Below are 23977 nucleotides of genomic sequence, written 5' to 3' on the forward strand. Positions count from 1 at the left end.
ATTGTGACAAGGACATACTGGCCTCTTGTGCTAATTGAAATGGGCTATCATTTCCTAGCTTTCATTCTCCCAATTTATTGCCAATAACTTGTTGGCTATTGTTTTAATTATGCTGCCCAGTCTCTGGGGAATATTTTTCCCTCTTAAATCTTCCAAACTGTGTTTACACATCTAGTGAAGTATATGCAGTTTCTTTTAATTCAAGCCCCCAGAAGCTACAATAGAATTTATACCAATGCCTAGCCCTAGCACAGTCAGATTATAATGAATTGACTATTTACTGTGCACTCTAGCACCTATTGAATCTGATCGCTTATCACATCCTGGCAATCTCATTGTCACAGTAGCTGTACTCTTAACCTTCTGGTTGGGGATAGAAGTATCTAGATAAACTTCCCTTTATCTCTAGCCGGTGAGTCTTCTTATCTCAAGCTAATCAAAGTAGGGGGGCAGGGTGGGATTGGTTACCTATCAGGCAATCACCGTTTACTGCTGACCCAAGAACTGGCAGTTTTGACAGTCATTGGCCTCTGAAAGAGACTCATTGTAGGAGTCTTCTCTTTTAGTCTGGGCTCCTTCATAGAGGTTCTGGTCCTGTTCAGAACCATCGCCTGAGAGTACAACACAGAACTGTGACTCCTGCTGAGGTCCAGGATAAACACCCATCGAAGAAAGATGAAGTCCCACTGTCCCCCCATGCAGCCTTGTGTTTCTGGTGACCCGTTCATTTTGGAACATGACCTGCTCCACCCCAGGAATCCTGCAGCCCATCCATATCACCCTTTCCTTGGCATTTTTTTGTCCTTGCCTCTCAGAAGTCCTCCATTGTGTGGGCATCCTTTCTGTCTTGTATCAAAGATCCAGTCATGTAATTCTTGAAAATAGTTCATCAGGGTACAGTAAATGGGGCAGCTAGGTGGCACAGTGGGTGAAGTACCAGGCCTGGAGTCAGGAAGACACATCTTCCTGAGTTCATCTCCTGCCTCAGGCACTTACTAGCTATGTGATCCTGACGAGTCACTTCACCCCATGAGCCTCAGTTTCCTCATCTGTAAAATGATCTGGAGAAGGAAATGGCAAATATCTCCAGTATCTCTGCGAAGAAAACCCCAAATGGGGTCACTGAGAGTCAGACGCCACCGAAGTGACTGAACAACACCACCACCTATACAATAAATACATGTAGTTCCTTCAAGGAGCTATAACTTCATCTTTATGAGTGACACTCCTACCAGTTCTGAATCTCAACCCCTTCATGTCTCATACATGTTTCATCAATTGCTGTGGCCAAAAACAGTTGACTACCTGGTTTTCAACCCTAGGACAACGAGCCTCTCTACCATCCTCAGATGACAGGCCCACAGTCAGTCTTGTGGCCCACCCTCAGAGCCTTTGCAGCTGGGAGGGAGGCTCTGCCAGTTCCTCTGGTCCATTGGCAGAGCCTTAGAGAACCCAGAACCACCTCAGCCTCATGACGAGAGGTTGTGAAGAACAGAACTTTAGCAGAGGCTAGAGAGAGATACATACCTGTATGTGTTTGTATACATGTATATATCTGGTTAGTAACTCTCTGTTAACTAGAATATGTGGGAATTGGAATACCCCATCCCTGATCCTGAAAAGAATGGCTCACATCTAGGTGTACTTTCTCACTTAGTCCTCACAACACCTGTGGGAGGTGCAGACACTGAGTGTTACTGCCCCCTTTCAAAAATGGCATCCTGGTCACCAACTAGTGAGTGTCCAGAAGGCTTGAGACCAAGTCTTTTGGTTCTAGGACCAGGGATTCTTTCTCAGCACGTTCTTTCTCTTTCATTCTGGATAAACGGGAGTTTACTATGTTCTAGTGTACATTTTCCAAGTCCCTCTGGGCAAGGGTTCCAGAACTTGTTTTCTTTCTGAGTAAAAGTTTAAGTGGTACTGATTTCCCTTTTTTGTTTTTCAGTTGTGCCATATTGACTGCCAGGCTGAAGGGGGGATCCCTTCATACTCTTTTGCTTTAATGGTGATGTTTTTTCTTCAACAAAGAAAGCCCCCTCTTCTTCCTTCCTATTTAGGCAGTTGGGTAAGTGTGCACATGCTCTTGCCTTTGTGTGGTCCTGGCGGTACTGCCTGAATATGTGCTTATTCCACACACACACACACACCCCACACACCCCCCACACACACCCCACGTGCACCCTTCCCCCACCCTGCTGCTCATGTGGTGGCTATAAACCATTTACTCTGGGCATTGTTCTGTGCTTGGTGCCAGGAAAGATTGGAATGTTGAGAGAGGAGTCCTTGCCATCAGAGCTCACAGTCCAGTAAGGAGAGCAAAAGTAACGAGAGTGCTTTACAAACACCACTTAATTGGATCCTCCCAACTGTGCTGGGAAGAGTGGGGCTTCAGAGCAAAGATGGACCCCAAAGCTAGTCCACCTCCCTCAGGAAGCGGCTCCTCTGTTTAGCAGCTCTCATGGGCTAGATTGTTTACATTTGTATTCCCCTTCCCCCCCCCCCCCCCCCCCCCCCCCCCCCCCCCCCCCCCCCCCCCGCTAGTCTGTAAGCTCTATGAAGGCAGACAGGGATTTTATCTAAACTTTGAATCTTTCTAAAAATCACTGGCCCAGAGCTCTGCCCATAATAAATGTTACCAAATGAGTAGGTGCTGCAGTGTTCAATGAAATGCACTCATTTGCAGATTTTTTCTTTGAAAGGTAAAATGTTGGTTTTTCTGTTAGGCTAATGTTCTTTTTAATTACTTACCTTGACCAGCTTGGAATACTTTTGTTTTAGATTGAAGGCTTTGACTCAAAACGAGTTGATGACCATCAGCTGAAAGGCATTGAAGATGAGAAGTTTGTGAAGTGGGAATACAAACCTATGCCCAGTGGGCCCGGGAAGAACTCAGGTGCCTCCGAAAATAAAGCAAAAGCCGATCAGAGAAGTGGCACCAAGAAGCCCACCAGCTCGGAAACAGACCCCCAGAGTGGCACTGCCAAGGAGAGACACGGCAAGGTGAGCCTTCCCCACATCTGCGTAGGCTTGGGGGTGCTTGCTCCTGCCTGTTCTTTCATGGCTAGGCTTTCTAAGTCCTAAGGGATATGTAAGGCGATTTTTTAAGGGTTACTTACTTCTTTGGGTTTGGTTTTGTTTTTTAAGCATTGATTTACTTTAAATTAGCAACTATTCTAAGAGCCATAATTTCATTGGCTTGGGTGCTCCCTCCAGTAACAGCTAATTAGCGACAGACAGGATTAGACACCATGTTGCAAGCCTTCTCTTCCTTCCCGTCCAATGCAGTTCTTGCAATGGTTTCCCATAAATCCTCCCTAGAGGATCTGCCACATGTGTCCTTCAAACATTCAGGGGCACCCATCCATGACCATGGGGCTCTCAGCCTTTTCTGGAGTGTCAAAGTGTTCATTGCAGCCAGGCTTATGTGACAACAAATATCTTTTCTCTTCCAGTCTCCGTTAGCGTTGGAAATACCAAATCAGGTATCCCTGGGACAATTATGGTTAGAGCTGTTAAAGTTTTACACACTGGAGTTTGCTTTGGAGGAATATGTCATAAGCGTACGGGTACAAGAACTCTTAACACGAGAGAACAAAAACTGGCCTAAAAGGCGAATAGCCATTGAAGGTGGGATGATGTGTGTTATTTCATTTAGAAAGTATTCATTTCTGTGTCACTTCTCGTCTGTTTCTAATACAGCATTATGAATTCCTCAGTTTCTGTGCAATGCTTTGTCTGCCACAAGGTCACCATTTCATGTTTTCATCAGTTTGTTTAACACGTGACCGAGGGAGGCCTCACACACACGGTTGTGGTGCTTTGTGTCAGAAAGTAACCCATTTTACAGATGAGCGTACCGTACATTAGAGTTGGGCAGTGATCTGCTCAAGGTCACACAGATGTAATTTGTACACTCTACATACCTAGAAATATTCGACGTGCTGTAGTGGTGAGTGGCCAGTCTGCATTGGTGGAGGGAGTTTGTGCACCGTGAGCTCTCAACATCAGTGACGTCCCAGGTCCCCACTAAAATGATGCTGATGATGGCGTGATGATTGTGCCTCAGGCCTGGAGCCTAGGCTTATACCCTGCTGCTCTTGCAGAACTCTCCTGCCCTGCAAAGTGCCTGGCTTCCTCCTAGACTGGTTCTCTCTAATAGGAGAGTGGATGTATTGGAGGTCTAACGAGTTGGGTTTGAGTACTGCCTTAGCTGCTGTGTCCCCATGAGCCAGCCACTTCCTCTTGGAACCTCAGTTTCTCACCTGCAAACAGGGATAATAATCTACTCTCTGCCTTATAGACTTATGAAAAGCCTACAAGCTCTAAGTAAATGCAGGCTGTTAGAGTTCCACCGCCATCTTCATGTGCTCAGCGTTTGACCTTTGTGAAACTACTTGCTTTTTACTAAGCTTCAGCGTCCTAAACTGTGAAATGAAGGGTGTTGGACTAGAACTCTAAGAGTTCCTTCAGTGCCCAGATTCTAGGAGGCTATTTCAAACGGGAAGTCTTTTCAACATTTGTTGAATTTGTCTGGTTGAGTTCACTTGTTTCATTCTCCCTTACCCTTTGATTGTCTGCTTAAATGGCTGACAAAATATTTAAGTGTGACTTAGACATAGAAAAATCATACTTGATATGAACCCAAAAAAGTACAGTGTCAAAAACACAGTGAAAACTTGAAACCCTTTAGATAGAAAATACTAGAGCAGCTTAAAAAGTCTGCATTCAAAAGTTTGAACCCAGAAAATTTTTCTAAACTTAGAGTAGGAAGGTGAATCATGGTCTTTTTTTTCTCTGTTTACCCATTTTAACAGAGCCTTATACTTCCTCACTGTTAGGCTGGCATACACTGTGCCCTTCTGCACTTGGCCTCCCGTTCACACAAACCCAGATGAGCTTCCCGCATGCTCTCTCGTAGACGAAATATGTAATTGTGGCAGCACGAGGCTCCGCCTTCGAGAACATTTTAATATTTACAAAGGGCTTTACTCACAAACAGTCATGAGATAATAGAAGTATTATCATCCCCATGTTAGAGATCAAGAAACTGAGAGTCGAGCTGAGGTGGTTTGCTGGTGACTTGGGCCAGCTGCTTGTTCAGTCCAGTGCTCCCTCCATGATACTGCATTGCTCTGAACCTGTTACCCTGTACTGCCTCCTCTTTTGCAGCCAAAATAGAGAATTGAGAAAGAGAAAAAGTAACAATAAGACGAATTGTCAAGAATCTCTGAGCTTCAGTACTGGGCTCAGCAAGATTTCGTGGCTCCGTTACAGAGACTGGAGGCCTCTTCCCAGATTCTTTTACTCTCCTAAGCCTGGAAAAGTTCATCCTGTCTTTTGATGATCATTTTTGGGGAAGATATTGTTTGTCTTCAGGTTTTAAAAACAACCCATTAACCCATAGCTTTTCTGCATTCTGTTCATAAGTGGTGTGTTTATAGAGAAGTAAGTGGAAGTAAGATTAACTCTTTAAAAATTTATATAAGGTCATAGATATTATTGTTGGAAGGGACTTTATGAGTAATTTGGCTAATTTAGAGAAGGGAGGTGATATGCCCAAGGTCACACAGCAAGTGCTGGGATTGAAACACTCCTCTCTACAATGCCAGTGCTAGCTCACCAGTGTGAGGGGATTGCAGTTCACTTTTGGCCTTGCACATATTAGCCATAATGTCTACCCTAATTCTGTTATACACTGACCACACCTCATATGCATTGGTAACACTTTAAGGTTAACACCTCAGCCCTCAGGATTTTGGAAACTCTCTGATAGTGCCTCTGATAGTAGCACAGGTTGTACAGAAGGGATGCAGTGGAAAGAGCCCTGGGCTGGAATCCCAGCTCTGGGAAGTGGGCAAGTCACTTCCTCCCTTAAAGACTCAGTTTCTTTGTTGGTAAAATGAGGGCATTAAGCCAGATGACCTCAAAGGCTGACCCCAGATGCGATGTGATTTAAGGAAAGGCTGTGGGTCAGCTTTTCATCTGCCCACAACCTGATGCCTGCCTGCTTTTCTCATTCTCATTTTTGCGTTTGATTAATCTCTTGTCAATTTGGTTTAATCAGTGTTCCTCACTCTAGGAATCTGAGCACTGAAGGCTTAAAAGAGGGAGTGACAGGCGGGGGAAGGACCACAGGGAATCTCCAAGGAGATCAGTGTTCCTGTGTGCCATTGCTGTTTCTTTGCTTTCTTTTAAAAATAATAATCTTAACAGATAACAAATGAAATCCCAAATAAAACCTTAAACCCTGGACATTTCACATTTTAATTAAAAAAAAAACCAACTACTTACAAAATAACTTTTTTCTTTGTGTTTCTAATCTCTTTTCCATCCAACTTGTAAGATTTTGCTGCTGTTTTGGCATAACCATGGTCACTGTGTGTGTTGTGATTCTGAGTTGTTTTCTTTGCACCACTTCATAGAGAGGTTTCCATATTTCTTTTGTCCTCTTAATACGCCATTTTTATGATGGAATAATATTCCATTATGTTAAGATGCCACACTTCAGCCATTCCACAGGCTTGGACATACGTAGTGTTTCCACTTTTTCATTATTACAAATAAAGTGGCTGTGAATGATTTTGTATGTAGAGGTTGTTTTTGTCTTTTAATGGCCTCCTTAGAGCATCAGTTCTAGTCACATTGTGTGCCTGTCTTATGAGTTATTCTTTATTGGCAGATTGTACCAATTCACAGTTACACTAACAGTGTGATGGGATAGCTCTTTTCCCCACAGTCCCACCCGTGTTAAATCTTAATTGTCTTTAAACTATCCTTTGGATAGTTTAGGAAGGGGAGCACTGAACCTGGTTCTGCTTAAACTTGCTAGCTGTGTGACTGCTAAATCATCCCGAGCCTCAGACAGGTTTCTTGGGCCATGACGCGGGAGTTGGGTTGTGATGTGTGTTGGTGGAGGAAGTCCCCACACCAGCAGAATCACAGGTCCCTGGCATTTCAGCATCAGTGATCTTTGCTTGTTTTCACTGGCATTTCTCTGCTTGTCAGAGAACTGGAACAGCTTTTCAAATTGTGATGAACAATTCGTTCCCCTCCCCCCAAGAATTTTGTTCATATCCTTTAATGTACTGAAGAATTGTTATCACTTACCAATTTATATTAGTTCCAGATGTCACGTTTTTATCAGAAGTATTTACCCCATTCCCCCATCTCATATATTTTATTTCAGATACACTGTTTTTGTTGTATAAAACCCTTCATTATATAGTAACTTTTTTTTGAATGCATTTGTCTTTTTATACCAGTTCACCATAAAATTCCTCCATAATACCTCCCATACACAGACAGGTAAGCAAAGATAGCCAGTACAGAGCTTGTACCTGACATGGAGTGTGTACATTTAGCCCCCGTGATCCCCCCACTTCTCTGCAGAGAGGAAGGAAGCATGTTCCTGAGTCAGTCGCGTGAAATCAGTATTGGCCAGCTGATAGAAATGGGGGAGGCGGAGTGTCGGTGTTCTTTGTTTTAGTGTTTTCTTCATTTACTTTTTTGTTGTATCGTCCTCCTTGTTACTTGCTTGGCTCTATATCAAGTCACACACAGCTCCTCTGTTTCTGAGAATTCCTCTATTTTTTTTTTTACTGTTCCTTATGGAATATATAGTTATATAATATACTGTCACATCTAGTCTGTGTTTAATTATGTAACATATAACTCCAGTGATTTTCCATTGCATTATATCATATTACAGTTTGTTAAGCTGTTCCTCAAAATCCATGTAGTGATTTTCCCCAGTCATTTGATGACTTTTTATGCTACTTGCAATGGATAAATGTCATTATTTTTCTATTAATTTTTATCCTAAAACTGGTTTAGGAAGAATTTTAGATGGTTGAAATTTTGGGAATTTCTCCTAATGGATATATCTTACAAAGTATGAATCTAAACTCATTTTTCACCACAGTGGGATCCAAGTTCCTTTCTCTTGGGTCCTCCAACAGGAGGATCCATCTTATTCACTGGGCCCCGGTTTGGAGTCCTTTACTCTGTTTCCTTGACTTATTTCTGATTTTTGTCCAGCACTCAATATATATTTAAGATCTGGTAGTGGCCCTTCGTCAGTTTTTTTTTCATTATTCTTATTAATATTCTTGCTACTTTTTCTCTTATAAATTTTATCTCATTCTGGATATACCGCCTGCCTTTTTCCTTAGCCAGTGGTTCTGCCCCCTTCACTCACCTCTATTCCTCATACTTGGTCATTTTTGATGGTGGTATTCCATCTTCCATCTGTCTAGGACTCAGTCCACTAGCTGTCTCCCAGGACCATAGGGGTCCTGGTGCTGAAAAGCACCTTAGAGATCACCTTAGGCCACCCCTTTCATTTTGCACATGACAGGACTCAAGGAAAGTGACTTGTCTTTGGTCACACAGCTCAGTAACTAGCAAAGACAGGATTCAAACCCAAGTCATCCGACTCCAAAGCCAGCGCTCCTTCCGGCAGACCCCAAGCCTCCTGAGGAGCTTCCCAGCTCCTCCCAGGCCCCGGCCTGTCCTTTGTGTATGGCCATTGCTCTGTGAGGACAGGACCAGGCCATACTTTGAGATGAAATTCCTAGAGTTAAGAGCTAAGGCATGGATTCTTAAGTGCATTTTGAAACACATATTAACATGCTGGCCTTTTTCTTTTCCACTAGACCCTTTTGCACTCAAGAGGAATGTTGCACGGAGTTTGAATAGCCAGATGGTGTTTGAATATATCCTGGAGAGGTTCAGGACAGCCTATAAATATTTTGCTTGTCCTCAGAGTAAAGATGGGAATAAGTCTAAGGTGGATTCCCGGAAGAAGGAGAGGGGGAAAATGAGCAACAAGAAGCCTGCTAAGTCTGGAGACTCGGGCACCGGGGGTGGCCCTCTCCAAGGGGAAAGCATAGAGAAGACCAAGCCAGGAAGTAGGTGTGCAGCGCACATATGTCAGTCTGAGGAGTGTAACGAGGTGGAGCTTGCATCAGAGAGAGGTGGGAAGGACATCGGCCGCCCGGGAACGAACCTGGACGCACCCAGCCCCACTGATGACGAGGACGCTCGGGAGCCCGGGACTCCCAGTGACAGCTCTGAAGCAGAGCCGAAACCTCCAGAAGAGCCGCGTGACTTAGAGCCTTTGGAGCCGGGTGCGGAGGAGGAGGTCAGCCGCCAGTGTAAGTGCCCTGAGCACAGGTCACCTGACCCGGACACCATCACTGAACTGGAGGGGCCCCCCTGCAGGCCAGACTTGGAGACAAAGTGTTTGTCACCGACTCCGTGCATTGACATTGACACATCAGCTACCTCTCCCCACTGCCAAGCTCTGGCAGAAGCTTGTGACCTTAAGGATGAAGACCAGCTCTACCCTCCAGAAATGCATTATGTGTTTGATAAGTTTATTTTGACTTCTGGCAAGGTAGGACACGTTCTCTCAAAAAAAGCTTTTTAGCCTAATCAGTGACCACTTGGCCTAGCCCCCACCTCCTGTCACAGCTTATACGTGTGTCTAAAGGGTATCGTCTTTCCCTGGTGGCACTGTTGCTCTGGAACCACATTTCATTGTTTATGTTGGTTTATCTGACAGACAGGCTTTTGCCATTCGCATTTCGGCTGGTAGCTGCTTCTTAAAAACAAAGAAGTCATTTTGTCACTAAGTTTTAAAGGAAGTTTCAGTACAAACCATTGGCTTCCCTTTCCTGCATCACAGAGAACTGAATCAGTGTGTCTCATGGCACTCAACTCGACAAAATCAGGTTGTGCCTAGCTTCCCTGTTTGGTATAATCTGCCTTTTGCCATAAAGAATATTGCATATCCGCAAGGCATTTAATGCTTTTTTATTGTTTTATGGTTGGTAATACTCCCAAAATGGTTGTTAAAGGAGAGCAAAACTAGGAGCCAAAACTTTTAGTAGCCAGATCGTATCTTTTATACTTAGTTACTCTCTGGGTTTAAGTGGGTCTCAAACTGGCCCAATTATAGATGCCTCAGTTTTCTCTCTGTAAAAAAAGGGCAATCTTTGAAAAGGGATAGTCTCAAAAATGAAATGCCCAGCATAAAAGGAATGTAATCATTGATTGCCTTACTAGTGCACAGCAGCCAAATAGAGATTGTGCTTAGAGTTGGGGATGACACCCCCCCCAAGACCCATCCAAATCCTGCCTCAGTGAGATCCCCGGCAGGTCATTGTCTTTGGGCGCAGGTGACATCTGTAAAATGAGGGGACTAGACCAGATGGCCCTCCTGGGACCTGTCGACCTCAAATTTATGATGCTGTGACCCAGTAATAAATTCTATCATCAGAAACTTGCTCAGTGCCTAGAAAATCCTGTTGAAAGTAAAACTTTTTGAGTCAGCTCATGCTGTGCCTACTGCCTCCATTCATTCAATAGGCATTTATTAAGCATCTACTGTGTGCCAGGCACTGTGCTAACGACTGGGGATACAAAAGGAGGCAAAAGACAGCCCCTGCCCTCAAGGAGCTTACAGTCTAATGTAAACAAACATCTACAAAGCAAGCTGTATACAGGATGGATAGAAAAGAATGAAAAGAGGAAAGGCACCGTGACTAAGAGGGGTTCAGAAAGGCTTCCTAGAAAAGATGGGATTTTAGTTGGGACTTCAAGGAAGCCAGGCAGAGATGAGGAGGGAGAGCTTTCCAGGCATGGAGGACAGCTGGAGAAAATGCCCAGAGCCAGTAGGGGAAGGTCTTGTTGTCACTAGATGAACAAGTACAAGTACATGTTGGGGAGGAGGGGGGGAGATGTGAGAAGACCGGAAAAGTGGGAGGGGCTAGCTCATGAAGAGCTTTGAAGGCCGAGCAGAGGGTGTTGTCTTTGATCCTGGAGCCAACGGGAGCCACGGGAGTTTGTTGAGTAGGAGGGTCACATGATTGCACCTGCATGTTAGTGAAATCATTTTGGTGGCTGAGTGGAGAGTGGATTTGAGTGGGAAGAGATGTGAGGCAGGCAGACCCCCTCCCCCTGCCCCCCCAGCAGCTGATGAGGGCCTGCGCCAGGGTGCAGGCAATGTCAGGAGAAATCAACAGGCCCTGGGAGCAGCTTGGATGTGGAGGGCATGAGAGAGGGAGGAATCCAGGCTAAGTCCTAGGGTCTGGGAGGAGGCTGGTACCCTCCACAGTGATAGGGAAGCTAGGACAAGGGGGGAGGGTTTAGGGGAAAAGATAATGATTTCTGTTTTGAACGTACTGACTATAAGATGTCTGCTGGACATCCGATTTAAGGTGTCTGAAAAGCAGTTAGAAATTAGAGGTCAGCAAAGAGGTTGGGGCAGGAAAGGTAGATTGGAGAATCCTTAGCATGGAGGTGGTAATTAAATCCACAGGAGCTGATGAGGTCACCAAGTGAAGCAGTATAGAGGGAGAAGATAAGGGGACCCAGGACAGAGCCCTGGGAGACATAAATTTATGGTTAGAGAGCATGACCTGAATGAAGATCCAGCAAAGGAGACAGAGTAGGAGTGGTCAGAGAGGGAGGAGGAGAATGGGGGCAGGGCTCCTCAGAAAACCTAGAGAGAAGAGAGTATCAAATAAGAGAGAGTGATCAACAGTGTCAGAGGCTGCAGAGAGATCGGGGAAAGTGAGGACAGAGAAAAGGCCTTTGGATTTGGTCAGAGATCATTCTTAACTTTAGACAGAGCAGTTTTGGTGGAATGGTGTGGTTAGAAGCCGGATAAGAAGAGAGTGAGAGGAGAAAGCTGAGGCCCCAGTTGTAAACGGCCCTTTTCCAGGAGTTCAAGCTATGAAAGGCAGGGAAGATACAGGACTGACAGTTACTGGGGGAGACACTGGGGGGAAGTGAGGAGCTAGGGGTGCTTAGAGGGGGTGATCTGTTGGAATGGGGTCACTTGTTGTCTGAGAGTGGGGTGAAGGAGGAGGCACCTGGTGATGGGAGAAGAGGGAGCTCACCACCAATGGCCCCAGCTCTTTCTTGAAAATCTAAGGCAAGGTTCTCTACTGAGAGAGTTAGGGGAGGAAGCCATGGGAGATTGGAGGAGCCATGAGAAGGTTTGGAAGAGCCGGGGGAAGTGGGAGAGCGAGGTGACAAGGGAGGAGGAGTAGGATTGCCAAGCACCAGGGAGGGCCCAGTTGGGTTGTGTAACACAGATATGTAGAGAACCCACATACAGGTGTGTGATTTTCTTCATCTTCGTTCAGCACCATGTGTATAGGAATGAAGGTGACAAATGGTGGGAGTGACCCAAAGCAGAGGCACAGAAGGGCACAAGGGGGCTGGGGACTCAAGAGCACAGTGACCAAGAGGTCAGGATGGGGAGAAAAGAGAATGGCTAGTGCAGGGGAGATTGCCTGGGAGAGCTGAGGGGTCAAGGGATTGTGAGGTCACAGTACATAGGAAGGGTAGGGTTATGTAAGGGTATGTAAGATAAAAGGTAGGTAAGGAAAGGAGAAAAACCGATAGATTCGTCTTTCTTTATTTACAAAATTAGAAGTTGGACTCTTTTTTGCAATGAAATTTAAATTTTAAAAAATTTGAAATTGAGCCTCGTTAAAATGATCCTCGGATCTGTTGGCCAAAGAGAGTTTGCCATGCAGTGGAAAATGTATTTCTCTGAGTGTAATTTTCCTGGAAGGTGCAGAAACACCTGGGGCAGAAGCAGCCTGGTACGTGGGTGGAGCGATGACTTTACGCTATATTCACAGCACCGTTGTCATATATTGCTATGGGAAACTGTTCTCATTGGGCCGCTGGGGCTTCTGTAGTTTATTTTCCCTCTGATTTTATTAATTTGCCTTACATTTTTTAAACTCTTAAGTGACAAATTAAGAGTAAAGGTGCATAGCATTCTTATCAGGTCAGAGTACTCCAAATGCTGTATATGGAACTAAAATACAGTTGATATGATAAAATGAACATCATGTAAACTAAATCGATTATTAAGGAAAACAAAGGGGCATCATTGATTGTCTAGGGGCAAAGATTCAGCTTTTCTGCCTTCATCCGTAAGCACCCCGTGGAGTGCAATCACAAGGGCTGCATTGCCTGAGGAAGGAGGACAGTGTGGATCAGGAAACATAAATGCTTAGTGCAGAGCCAAGCATGTGGTGAGCGGTGTCTGTTAGCTGCCATCATCATCATCATCATCATCATCGTTGCTGGGATTTATTTATTTATTTTTCTGCGCTTTTATTCACCAGCCCATTGTCTGAGTCTCAGAGAAGGAGGCAGTTGGGTACTACGTGGCCTGGCCCTCTTTCCTAGACCTTTCGCTACCAAGGATGATATCATGAGAAGCCCATTACTTAAAATCAATCCATTTCATTAGTTACTAGAATATTATAGACAGTGGCTTTTTACTTCAGTTGGTTGTTTGATTAGTGTTTATTTGGGGTAAATAAAGACATTTGAATTATCCATGCCCTCTGATTTTTTAAAAATACTATTTTCTGGACCTGTTTTTTTGGTCATTTGGTTACTCAATATCTATCAGCAGCTTTGGGGAAAAAAAAAAAGAGAGAAAGAGAGATGGAAGCTGTTGGCCCAAGGGAGATTTTTGTTTCTTCATTCTGGTTCTTAATCATATATGTTTTCCTCAGCTGTTTAGCACAGTTAATCAGAGCTGAAGTGTACATACTTTGGACCCATCTACAAGGAATTCCAGTGGCTGGGAAATGATGTTCCAAAGGCTTAGTAGCTTTTCTTCCTCTGTGTGTGTGTGTGTGTGTGTTTTCTCTTCAGCCTCCAACTATAGTATGCAGCATCTGCAAGCGAGATGGACATTCCAAAAATGACTGTCCAGATGATTTCAAGAAAATTGATCTCAAACCGCTACCACCAATGACATACCGATTTCGGGACATACTTGATCTAGTGTGTAAAAAATGCTTTGGTGAGTACATCTTTACAAGAAATAGCTAGAACTGAAATTGTGCCTAGAACCTGACTTTGTCCCTCCCTCCCGTTTGTTTCAATAGCAGCTTGTGAAAAGTTTGGTGATGAGTGTAAGTAGTTGTTTGCGGGCTTGAGAGATGCCTGGTCATCTAGCTTGGCAATCACACACTGACAGGGAACTGCCAGAGATTAGCAAAGCTCAGTATGCATTCATCATGTAGTCAACAGATATTTAAGAGACGTATGTGCTATCCAAGAAAGAAAGGAAAAAGTTTCTCCTTTTGAAAGCATCTCCTATCTAGCCTGAGAATAATACCAATGACAAAGTCTAGTTAAATTGTGGGATCCACTCAAGAATACTGTTAGGAATTCAGGAAAGAGGGAGGCCATTGAGGGTTTGAGGGTTGAGCAAGGAAGACTTCAGGGAAGAGTAAATTTTGACCCTTACCCTCCAAGGAAAAGGGGGAAGGCATTGTCCTTGCAATGGCTTGAGCAGTAAGCAGGAACCACTCTATCCCACTCTAGTTGGGGGATGGGGAAGTATCAGGCCTGGCTGCAGAGAGGAGGGCCCATGCTGAGAATGGTGGGAGCTCAGTGGGGCATCATGTGAGGACAGTGTAGATAGCTGGCAGGAGAAGAAATAGAGGAGAGTCTGTAAGATGCTTTTCTGCTGCCCCTTCTCTTAAACGTTCATAGCAATAAAGAAGAAGTAGAGGAGAAAAGGTTTGGGCTAAAAAATCAAATGCATTACCATATTTCATTGTTTCTAACTTCTCTTCTTTCCCCCGTAGATGAACTATCACCTCCATTTTCTGAACAACAAAGCAGGGAGCAAATTTTAGCAAGTTTGGAAAGGTTTATTCAAAAAGAATATAATGGTATGTTGTGTAGATGTGCCATGCACGGTTTTCATTTTTCCAGTGAGCTGGTCTTTTAATACATAGGGCACATTGTCACGTTTGGAGAGAGAAGAATAATTGTCCATTGGGGTAAACATGAATTTGTACTGGTGATGAGCTCTAAGCTCTTAGCTTAGTTTATATTCCATGCCCTGAGGTGTGTTCATGTGGGAGGTGTTGGTGGATCCTGGCTCCCAAGTTCCCTTTCACTTACTAATCAGCCCTGTGTGCGGGCCCTGGCTGGGGATTCAGGTACAAAGAATGTAACCACCCGGCCACAAGGACTGCCCCAACTTTAGAGGTAGAAGCTCTCATGGGTCCCTTGCAAGCCTCTGTGTTCTCTGAGATTTCAACAAGGTCATCTGAATTCTTGTGCAAGTATTTGGGAAAATGAAGGTCATTAAGACAGCCTGGTGATATTTGAAAGAGCGCTTGGTTGTGGCCTGAAAACCTTGGGTTCAAATTCTGACTGCTTTTATGAGCTACATCCTTGGCCAACAGTCCGATGGCCTCTGGGTCTGTTGAACTAGTGTCTCTAAGGGCCCTTCCGGCTCTCATTCTTTGATGGAATGGAGGCAAACCTGAGCAAGGACCCGTACCCAGCTGATAAACAGTTTCTGTGAAATAAATTGCTTACTTTAGGGAAAAATTCATCCTTGGTTTACCGAGGTGATATTTAGTAAACCAGTGACTTCCAAGCTTCAGCAGAAATGGATTAACCTCTCAAAGGTGAGCCCTCAATTCTACAAAAGTAGTTGAGTTGCTAGTAGGAACAAGTTTGTGATGATTATTTTCAAAGAAAGATATTAATCTATCAAAAGAATGCAATTTGTCATCCAAAACAACTTCAACTTAAATCTTTGGTTTTCTTTGGTAGAATTTTTTTAAGACAGTAGAGTAGGTATGATGGCATGTTTCAAAAATCCATTGCCAAAAGTCCTTACTCCCTGCCCAGCCATGTGCTAGACATTCAGGTTGCAGAAATGACAGAAGACAGTCCGTGCACCCCAGGAGCTAATTGGGAGGAGAGATGTATACAGATACTTAACTACAAGTTAAAAAGCAGCTGAATGGCTGGGAGAGGTATTGCTGAAGTAGGGAAGGTCATCTTCTAGCTGGAGCATCTGAGGAGGCTTCCCCCTACACAGTGATTCAGGTCCAGCATATGTCCTCCCTGCTCTGCCACCCTGCCTTGTAGAGGGCACAAGAGCCCTTGTGGGAATCTTTTGTAACTCAAGGAACCCAAACGAAGTAGTGCCAAGCAGCCCACCCTAGAATGTCCATCAGCCCTCCCTTTTAGCCAATTCCCCAAGGTGCACATGAGCTGGTTGGTAACCATCTCAGATAAATTATCAATTAATGCTGCTCTGTGGAGCCTGGTACTCCCTGCCCTCTGGTGTAGGCTGCAGAAGATAGCTCTCTCCCCTCCCCCGTCCCACTGAGGAACAGGAGGCCTCGAAGCAAACTCGGTCTTCACAGCTGGCCTTTGTTACCCCTTTCTGATCTGTCCGGCTAAAGAGAGGTCTATGCACTTAAAACCCTCTTTGTACATGGCGTATGCGTAGCTTCGTGATTTCTCACTCCGTTTCCATCTCAAGCCTGACAGCATCTCTCCAATTTCTGCTGTCCTCTGTTAGACAAGAATTTCATGCAGTTCTCCCCATTAATCTCACTTTTTTGAGCAACTAGAAACTGGGTACATTTTGGTTTCTTACACATTTTGGTTTCTTCTTTTGATTAGAAAAGGCTAGACTTTGCTTATTCGGTTCTTCGAAAAATGGATTTGGATTCCGCGACAGCGATCTCGATATCTGCATGACGCTTGATGGCCATGAAAATGCCGAGGTAATGCGGAGTATCGTAGGGCAGTTGGTGTTGCTGTAAGAAGCTTTTGTATCCATCAGTTCAAGAGAGTTCAGGAAGCATTTGTTAAACTCCCATAGTGTGTGATTCACAGAGGCTGCATAAATACCATAACACTACAGGCCTGTTTCTCAGGAAGCTTGTTATCTAACAGGAGAAAGACACCAGTATTCACATTTAGGAGAGTCAAGTACATAGGGAAATAGGCTCAGAAAGAAGGAATCCAGGGTAGTTAGGAGGGGAGTCCTTCCCTGGGGGACCAGGAAAGGCTTCCGGTACAAAGTAGTACTATGTTACTATGTCTCGAAGGAAAGACAGAGCTCAGAAGTGGGGCACATCGCATGTCTGGGGAGAGCTAGAGACTCCACATGACCCGAAAAAAGGCTGCTTTGGCTGGATCATAGAGCATAGTGAGCGGAAAGATAAGGAGCTCTAGGGCATGACGAGCTCTAAAAGCTAATCAGGATTGTTCCATTTTGTCCTAAAGGTGCTAGGGAACCATAGAAGTTTATTGAGTAGGATAGTTTACCTCCATGTACTCTGTATTGACTCCTCTGTTACAATGTGTGCTGCTGGAGTGTGGGAACCATTTTTTGCCTTTCTTTGTATCCCCAGCCCTTCGAATGGTGTCTGGGACGTAGTAAGTGCTTAATAAAATGCTTGCTGACCGACCGACTTCTGACGCACACAAGCCCCCACCACTACCTACCTCTTTGTTAGTTTCTCTGCCTCACATCTCTCCCCTCTCCACTGCCACAACAATTTTCCTGAAGCACGGATCTGATCACGTCCCGCCCCTCCTTAGTAAACTTCAGTAGCAACTCATTATCTTCAGAATCAAATACTGTTCCATCCCTCTAGCACCTTCCTCACAGGCTAGCTCTTCTTATTGTCCTTTTTAAATGCCTGTGTTGGTGTAAATTTTACGGTGTACATAATAATCATTAGTATAGTGGTGCCCATTGTGTATGCGTGAATTTCGGGGACCTGACCCCTGTTTTTACTGATGGGGTGCCCAGTCAAAGAAGGATGAGACCTGAATCCCAGGTGGTGACTGTGAGCATACAGAAAGTGTGAAGGGTGGTGGTGGCGGCATCAGCAGCGAGGTTTGCTAACAGGGTGACGGGACCTGTCGCAACAGCAGGAATTGAGGGTGTGAAGGATGATGGCGCCCCGGACGATGGCAATGGGGATGGGAGGGCTTGTGAGGAGAGAGAGGCCAGCTAAGGCTGCTACAGGACAGCCAGTTTTGCTGAAACTTTGTTTGCTAAAAATCCAGGCAGATTATTGCTAAAGCATAGACTTGATCCCCCAGTGTAGCAGCCGTCTCAGAGACGTAAGTTAAGTCAGTCCGTCCTGGCAGTTCTTGATCCCCCCTCTGACGCTGGCCACGTAACTGTGAGTGGGAATCGAGTTACGGTCTGTAAAAGTTCTTATGTGAAGCCATGTTCCTCACCTGCCTGAGGCCACCAGGACTACAGGATTGTTTGATGGGGCCCCAGCAGTTGGAGTGGGGGCTGCCATGGCTCTGGGGAAGAAACCCAACAGCTTCAAGTGTGGAAGGGGGGCCAAAGGCATGTCCAGAGGCTGAAGTGCTCCAGTGGGTCCCTAGGCAGACCGGCCTTTTATCCATAAAGAAAACTACTACTTCTGTTGGCACCTGTTGATCCTGCCCCTCCAGGAGGGCCACTCCTGAGGAGATGGGGCCATCGGGGTCAGACCTGGCTCTTCCAAAGGTCCCTCTTCTTTGAGGGTGCTCTAAAGATGGTGGTCACTACCACCTTCTTTCATCGGTCCCAAGGAGCTGCTCCCCATTTTGTGGAGAAGCTTCAGGGTTGCAGTGGATGCCACATACGCCCACTTCTGGGCTGTCTTCTTCCCATGCACATCATGAAATGGAAGGAGTCAGTAGAGGGGACCTTGGATTGGGTTTTTTTTTATCCCAGAAAAGATTGTAATCTTAGCTATTTTTGTTTAACTGAAAATGTAATTTATTTTTAGTCACTATTTCTGTGTTTGCTTTCTAAAGCAAAGCTAAGGGAAAGGGAAAATTGTACAGAGTTATGCCGGAGAAATGAGTGAATTCATTACGGAGGAGAGTGCAGCTGGGGCATCAGGTTTGTGGCTGCATCCTAAGATCCGTGGTCTCATTGGCCTGGGTGCTGCTTCCACGTCTGGTGAATCCTGAATTACTGGTGAGGGTGAGGGACCTGGGGATGGTCCCATGATCTTTTGAATAAGAAAAGAGAAAACTGGCTCGTTTTGAAACAGACTGCCTGTAGAAATTCATGGTACTGCAGGTGAGCTCTTGCTCTGTGGCTCTAGGGCACCAGAACCTCTGGGGGGCCCATTACCCAGCTCAGCAGCTTGTGGCATGGAAGGACAGTTAGCCTGTTCATAACACAAGGGGTTTTACCATGCCTGGCAGCGACTTTGAGGATTGGTGGATTCCAAGAGCTTTTTCTAACATCAAGTGTCTTGCGTGCTCTGAAGGATCCTGGAATGCAGGCTGTCTTGTGACTGAGCTGGCCAGAAGTAGGACATGTGCCTTGGTCAGTAGTTAGTTCTCTGAAGGTCGAGGCAGAGGCCAGCTGTGCCACTCCTGCACGTAGTAGGGCCTCAGTGAGTGGGTACAGGTTGGAGCAGGTGATCTCTGCAGTGTTCCTTTTAAGCCTGGAGGTTGTTGGGCTCATTATGTGCTGGGATGTGTCAGAGCATAAATGACCATATGCACACAGAGTATGCCGGCAGCTGGAAGCCAGCCTGACCTTGGAGCGAGGAGACCTGGGTTCTGCCACCCCCTGGCTGTGTGACCTTCGGGAAGTCCCTTAACCTGTTAGTTCTCCGGCCCCTCTCCAAGGCAGCACTATGGAGAAGGTGCTGATCCGTGGGACTCATCCAGGAGCTCCCTATGCCAATGAAGTCACAGGTCCTGGGGCTGCCGTGTGTGTGTGTGTGTGTGTGTGTGTGTGTGTGTGTGTGTGTGTGTGTGTGTGTGTGTGAATGGATGTGTGCTTGTCAGCAAGCATTTAGTAAACACTTACTCTCTGCCTCTAGAGGGGCAGAGAAAGGCAAAAGCATAGTCCCTGCCCCTTGACAGTGAACTCAGCATGCCAATGACCATGAACACAGGAGATATTTCCACTTCTTGGGCAGGTGCTAGCAGGGGGATACTGCATGGTGGCTGGCAGCAGGTGGGCTCTGAGCTGAGTCAAGGAAAGCCAGGGAGGTGGGAGGCAGAGGGTTCTAAGCATGAGAGATTTGGGGCATGATTCTATTTGTGTGGGCTGCCTGGAAACGCCAAGAGAGTAAGTAGCCTGGGACCTGTTCATGGCCCCCTGACTGTTCTCTGAGACAGCACTGGCACCTGGTGAGCCCGGCCTCCTGGTTCCCGCCCAGCTGCCCTTCTTGGACAGGCAGTGCTGTCTCCATTTTGCAGATGAGAAACCTACAGACTGAGGCTCAGAGAAGTCATCCTAGGTACCTGTGGTCACATGTTGTCAGTTGCTGTCATTGAACAGCTAGGAAGTATTGCAGCCAGTTTTCCTCCCTGCTGGTTCAGTGATCTTTCTGCCACACCGTGCTGCCTCTCACTTTCTCAAAACTGAGGGGTAGAACGGAAATATAGTTTGCTCCCTAGCTCGGTGGGCTTTTGTCCATAGTGTGTGGCATCAGAGTTAGGCATTGGAGCTCAGTACTGTCCACACTAAGTCAGTCCATTGGGGTGGTTTGGATGGACAAAACCCCCATGTTAAACATTAATTATCATTTTTTGTTTTTTTAGAAATTGAATTGTAAGGAAATAATTGAAGGTTTGGCAAAAATTCTTAAGCGACATCCAGGTATGTGTTTTAAGTGTTGGCTCTGTGTGTGTATTGCTTGCATGATGAAAATGACCTCACACACTGAAGTCCTGGTTTATTTATTAGGTTTAAAAAACATCTTGCCTATAACTACTGCCAAAGTGCCTATTGTCAAGTTTGAACACAGGCGGAGTGGCCTAGAAGGGGACATCAGCTTATACAATACCTTGGTGAGTTTCTCTCTGTCTGAGCCTCAGGCCTCAAGCCGCCACTGTCCCCCTGTCCACTTCTCCCTCTTAGGACTTAGTAGGAGAGGGGGCCCAAAAGTGATTGGTGTTGACTTGAAGGCCGAGATAGGAGCTGGGAGAGAGGCCTGGTCATCTAGCAGCTGGTTCTTAAGTCCTAACAGAGCAATGGCTTCCCCCTAGACAAAAGGCCATGGGGTTGTCCCTGGCCCAGAAGCGGTTCCTGTTTTTTATCAGTGACTTAGATAAAGACACAGTTGGAGGGGAGAATAGCCAGCTCATCACTTGGATCTGCACAGGTGGGCATGCTAGGATAAATAAAATGAGATGGAAAGTAGTGTGAGCATCCATGGAAAGGCTTATACTGCATTGAACAAAACTGACTTTGCTAGGACCAGCTAGGTGGAATGGGGCAGACAGCAGTTTGTGCGGAAAAGTCCTGCGGATTTTAGCAGATTGCAAGCTTCATTTGGATCCGTAGGGCAGCATGAGGCCCTGACAAAGCTGATGGGACCTTAAGCACAATTCAGAGGGTCAGACTGCCCAGGACTAGGGAGGCCTCAGACCGGCAGAGACTGTAGAAAGAACATGGTATTCAATTTGGGCACTGAGTTTTAGGAAGAAAATTGAGAAGCAGGAGACCTTCCTGGGGAGAGTAGCCAGGAGGGGGAAGGACCTCAGCATCGTGCTGCTGGAGAAGCTGCTACAGGATCTATTTTTTAAAAAAATATATTTTGTTTTGAATAAAACAAAATAAAAATTATTTTCCAATAAGCACCCTCTATATACTACCTTTCCCTTTAAAAAAAAGTTAATAAAACTACATAAATGAACTCTAGATGTTAGGACAAGGAGACAAATTTGATGTAAGAGTTATATATATCTCTGAGGATTGATGAGAAGCACTTCTGGATGGATTTGGCTCTGAGCCGAAGCAGGGTGGTCAGCGGTGGGGGGACGGGGGGGGCGGGGGTGGCCAAGGGGAATGGCAAAGAGCACCTGGGTCAAGATCAGCAGGGGTGGAAAGATAAAGCGGTCGTGTCAAACCACATTCCCCCAGATGCCTCAAACTCCATTGATCTTCTCCACAACCCTGGGAGGTGGGTGCTCTTCTGAGGCAAAGAAACTGAGGCTGGAGGAGTTAAGTGACTTGCCCAGGTTTGCATAGCCAGCAAATATCTGAGGCAGTATTTGAACTCAGTTCTCCCTGACATCCACTGGTCCACCACACTGCCTATGAGCAAGACTGATACTTCACTCACATACCCCTGTAACGGTACCTTTCATTCCCCCACTCCCTGCCCTGCACCCCACTGTGGTCTGGGCTTCCTTAGGCCCAACCTTGCTACCTCTTTGAACTGCTCTCATAGAGCTTACCTGCACGTGCCTTCATCATCCTCACTGCCTGTCTCTGGATAGGCTGGTGTTTATCTGGGCCCAGCTTTCCCCCAGTCTGACGAAGAAGAGCTTACGAGGTCTGCACCGCCTCTGTGACTTGAGAAAACAGACTTGCCATTCTCACAGCTTGGTTTGCTTCGTAGTTCGGAACTATTGTCTTGGACTTGAATGTTTTCAAACACAAACCTTTTTTTCAGGCTCAGCATAATACAAGAATGCTGGCTACATATGCAGCTATTGATCCTCGGGTGCAGTACTTGGGATATACCATGAAAGTGTTCGCCAAGGTAGGCAGCCAGGGCCACGACAGCAGTTCTTCCCAGGGGGCATTGTGCTCCATGCCAAGAGCAACTGTTCAGTGTTGAGGCTGTTCGGACTGCACGGACCCTTTCTGGGACTGTGATGGAACCCTGGGGGGGATACCTGAGAGGGCCCTCACTGCCCGACAGGGACATAGTGCCTTCATGAGCTCTTCTCAGAAGAAGGGTTCAGGTTTAGCCACGCTGAGCCACAAGTGTCCTGTTTATCATGATGGCTTGGAGGGCATGTGCCCCAGTCCCCCTCTGTAGGGTACGGGGAAGAGCAGAGAAGATCAGCCTGCTTTGGCCAATCTGTTGTACACATGTACCATGGTCCTGACCCTCCTTGGCTCTCCCTCCACTGCCCACAGGATAAAGTCTGAATGAGACCCTTGTGCCTGGCATTTGATGCCCTTGGCAGGCCCCCCTCCTGCCTTTAGAGCTCTAGTTGCTCAGCTGTGGAAAGCCTTCCCCCCTCCCCCCGCCCCTCACTCCCTAGTCCACAACAGCTCACGGAGGGTTCCACGAATAGGTCTAGTCCTGTCTGAGCCTCTTGTAGATAATACCTCTCTCCAAAATTCAGCTCAGACCCCACCTCTTTTCTGCAAATTGCCAGCCTGCTTATACCCACCATCTGCCTTGTGGACCACCTGCAGATGTGACCATGGTAGTTAAAAGCATTTTGGGAAAATCTAAAAATTCACTTCCAGGTTTGGAGCTTGGAGGGTCATTTTCCCTGAAAATGTTCCACAGACTAAGATTAAAGAGGAAGTATGATTCAGTGGGAGGAACACTGAACTTTGTCAGAAGCTCAGGGTTCAGATCCTGACTGTCATTGACTTTGTGTGACGTTCACTTAGCCGTGCTGGGCCTGCTGCGTCTTCATCTCTGATGTGGTAATGCTGCCTGCCAGCAGGTGGGAGAGAATTGAGCGAGGTGGCTGCTGACGGGCTTTGTGGTGGCCATGGCGTTGTCTGCTCTCACACCTAACTTGTGGTTCATGCTTTTTCAGCGCTGTGACATTGGCGATGCATCCAGAGGAAGTTTGTCTTCATACGCTTATATCCTTATGGTGCTGTACTTCCTACAACAAAGAGACCCCCCAGTGATCCCTGTGCTGCAGGAGGTGGGTGTTTGTGAAGGAGCTCACCGGTACAGGGGTTTGGGCCTGACCAAGAGAACGAGGCCCTTCTTAGACTGGAGGGGCCTTGCTGGATTTGCCGGCAGGGACATTCTCATTTTCTTTAGTCTGGGACATTGATAGCAGGTGCACTGAAACTTCTTGGGGAGTTTTCCAAAGTAGCATGTGAGGCAGCTAAATGGCCAGCCTCAGACACTCATAGCTGTGTGACCATGGCCAAGTCCCTTGACCTCTGTCTGCCTCAGCTTCTTCAGCTGCAAAATGGAAAATAACACCTCCCCACCCCACCCCGCGCCCCCTCACCGCCAAGGTTGTGAGGACCAAATAAGATGATATTTGTAAAGCGCTTAGCAACCCGTAAAGTGTCCTGCCAATGCTATCATCATCATCGTCATTATTACGACAGAACAAACCAGAGAATATCTACTAAGGACAGGATGTTAAATTAAGAAACAAAAATGTATGCATATGCTGGGATTTT

At 46.1% G+C, this 23977-nt stretch overlaps 1 protein-coding gene across 6 annotated transcripts in view; it reads left to right on the top strand.

Annotated features, from left to right (window-relative positions):
- TUT4 (terminal uridylyl transferase 4) overlaps positions 1-23977 on the top strand; it is a 67135-nt gene that overhangs the window by 32158 nt on the left and 11000 nt on the right. For all 6 annotated transcript variants that reach the window (XR_005010176.1, XM_036754572.1, XM_036754574.1 and 3 more), the window contains 11 exons: positions 1946-2065; positions 2779-3000; positions 3453-3627; positions 8655-9397; positions 13696-13846; positions 14640-14726; positions 16489-16592; positions 20395-20452; positions 20540-20643; positions 22254-22343; positions 23368-23481. Coding sequence is in view for 5 of the 6 variants with exons in the window: in XM_036754572.1 (XP_036610467.1) it covers positions 1946-2065; positions 2779-3000; positions 3453-3627; positions 8655-9397; positions 13696-13846; positions 14640-14726; positions 16489-16592; positions 20395-20452; positions 20540-20643; positions 22254-22343; positions 23368-23481 (1968 nt within the window). In the remaining variant the exon portion in view is untranslated. The remainder of the gene's footprint in view (positions 1-1945; positions 2066-2778; positions 3001-3452; positions 3628-8654; positions 9398-13695; positions 13847-14639; positions 14727-16488; positions 16593-20394; positions 20453-20539; positions 20644-22253; positions 22344-23367; positions 23482-23977) is intronic.

The sequence above is a fragment of the Trichosurus vulpecula genome, chromosome 4 (genome assembly GCF_011100635.1).
Source record: "Trichosurus vulpecula isolate mTriVul1 chromosome 4, mTriVul1.pri, whole genome shotgun sequence".
Lineage (NCBI taxonomy): Eukaryota > Metazoa > Chordata > Mammalia > Diprotodontia > Phalangeridae > Trichosurus > Trichosurus vulpecula.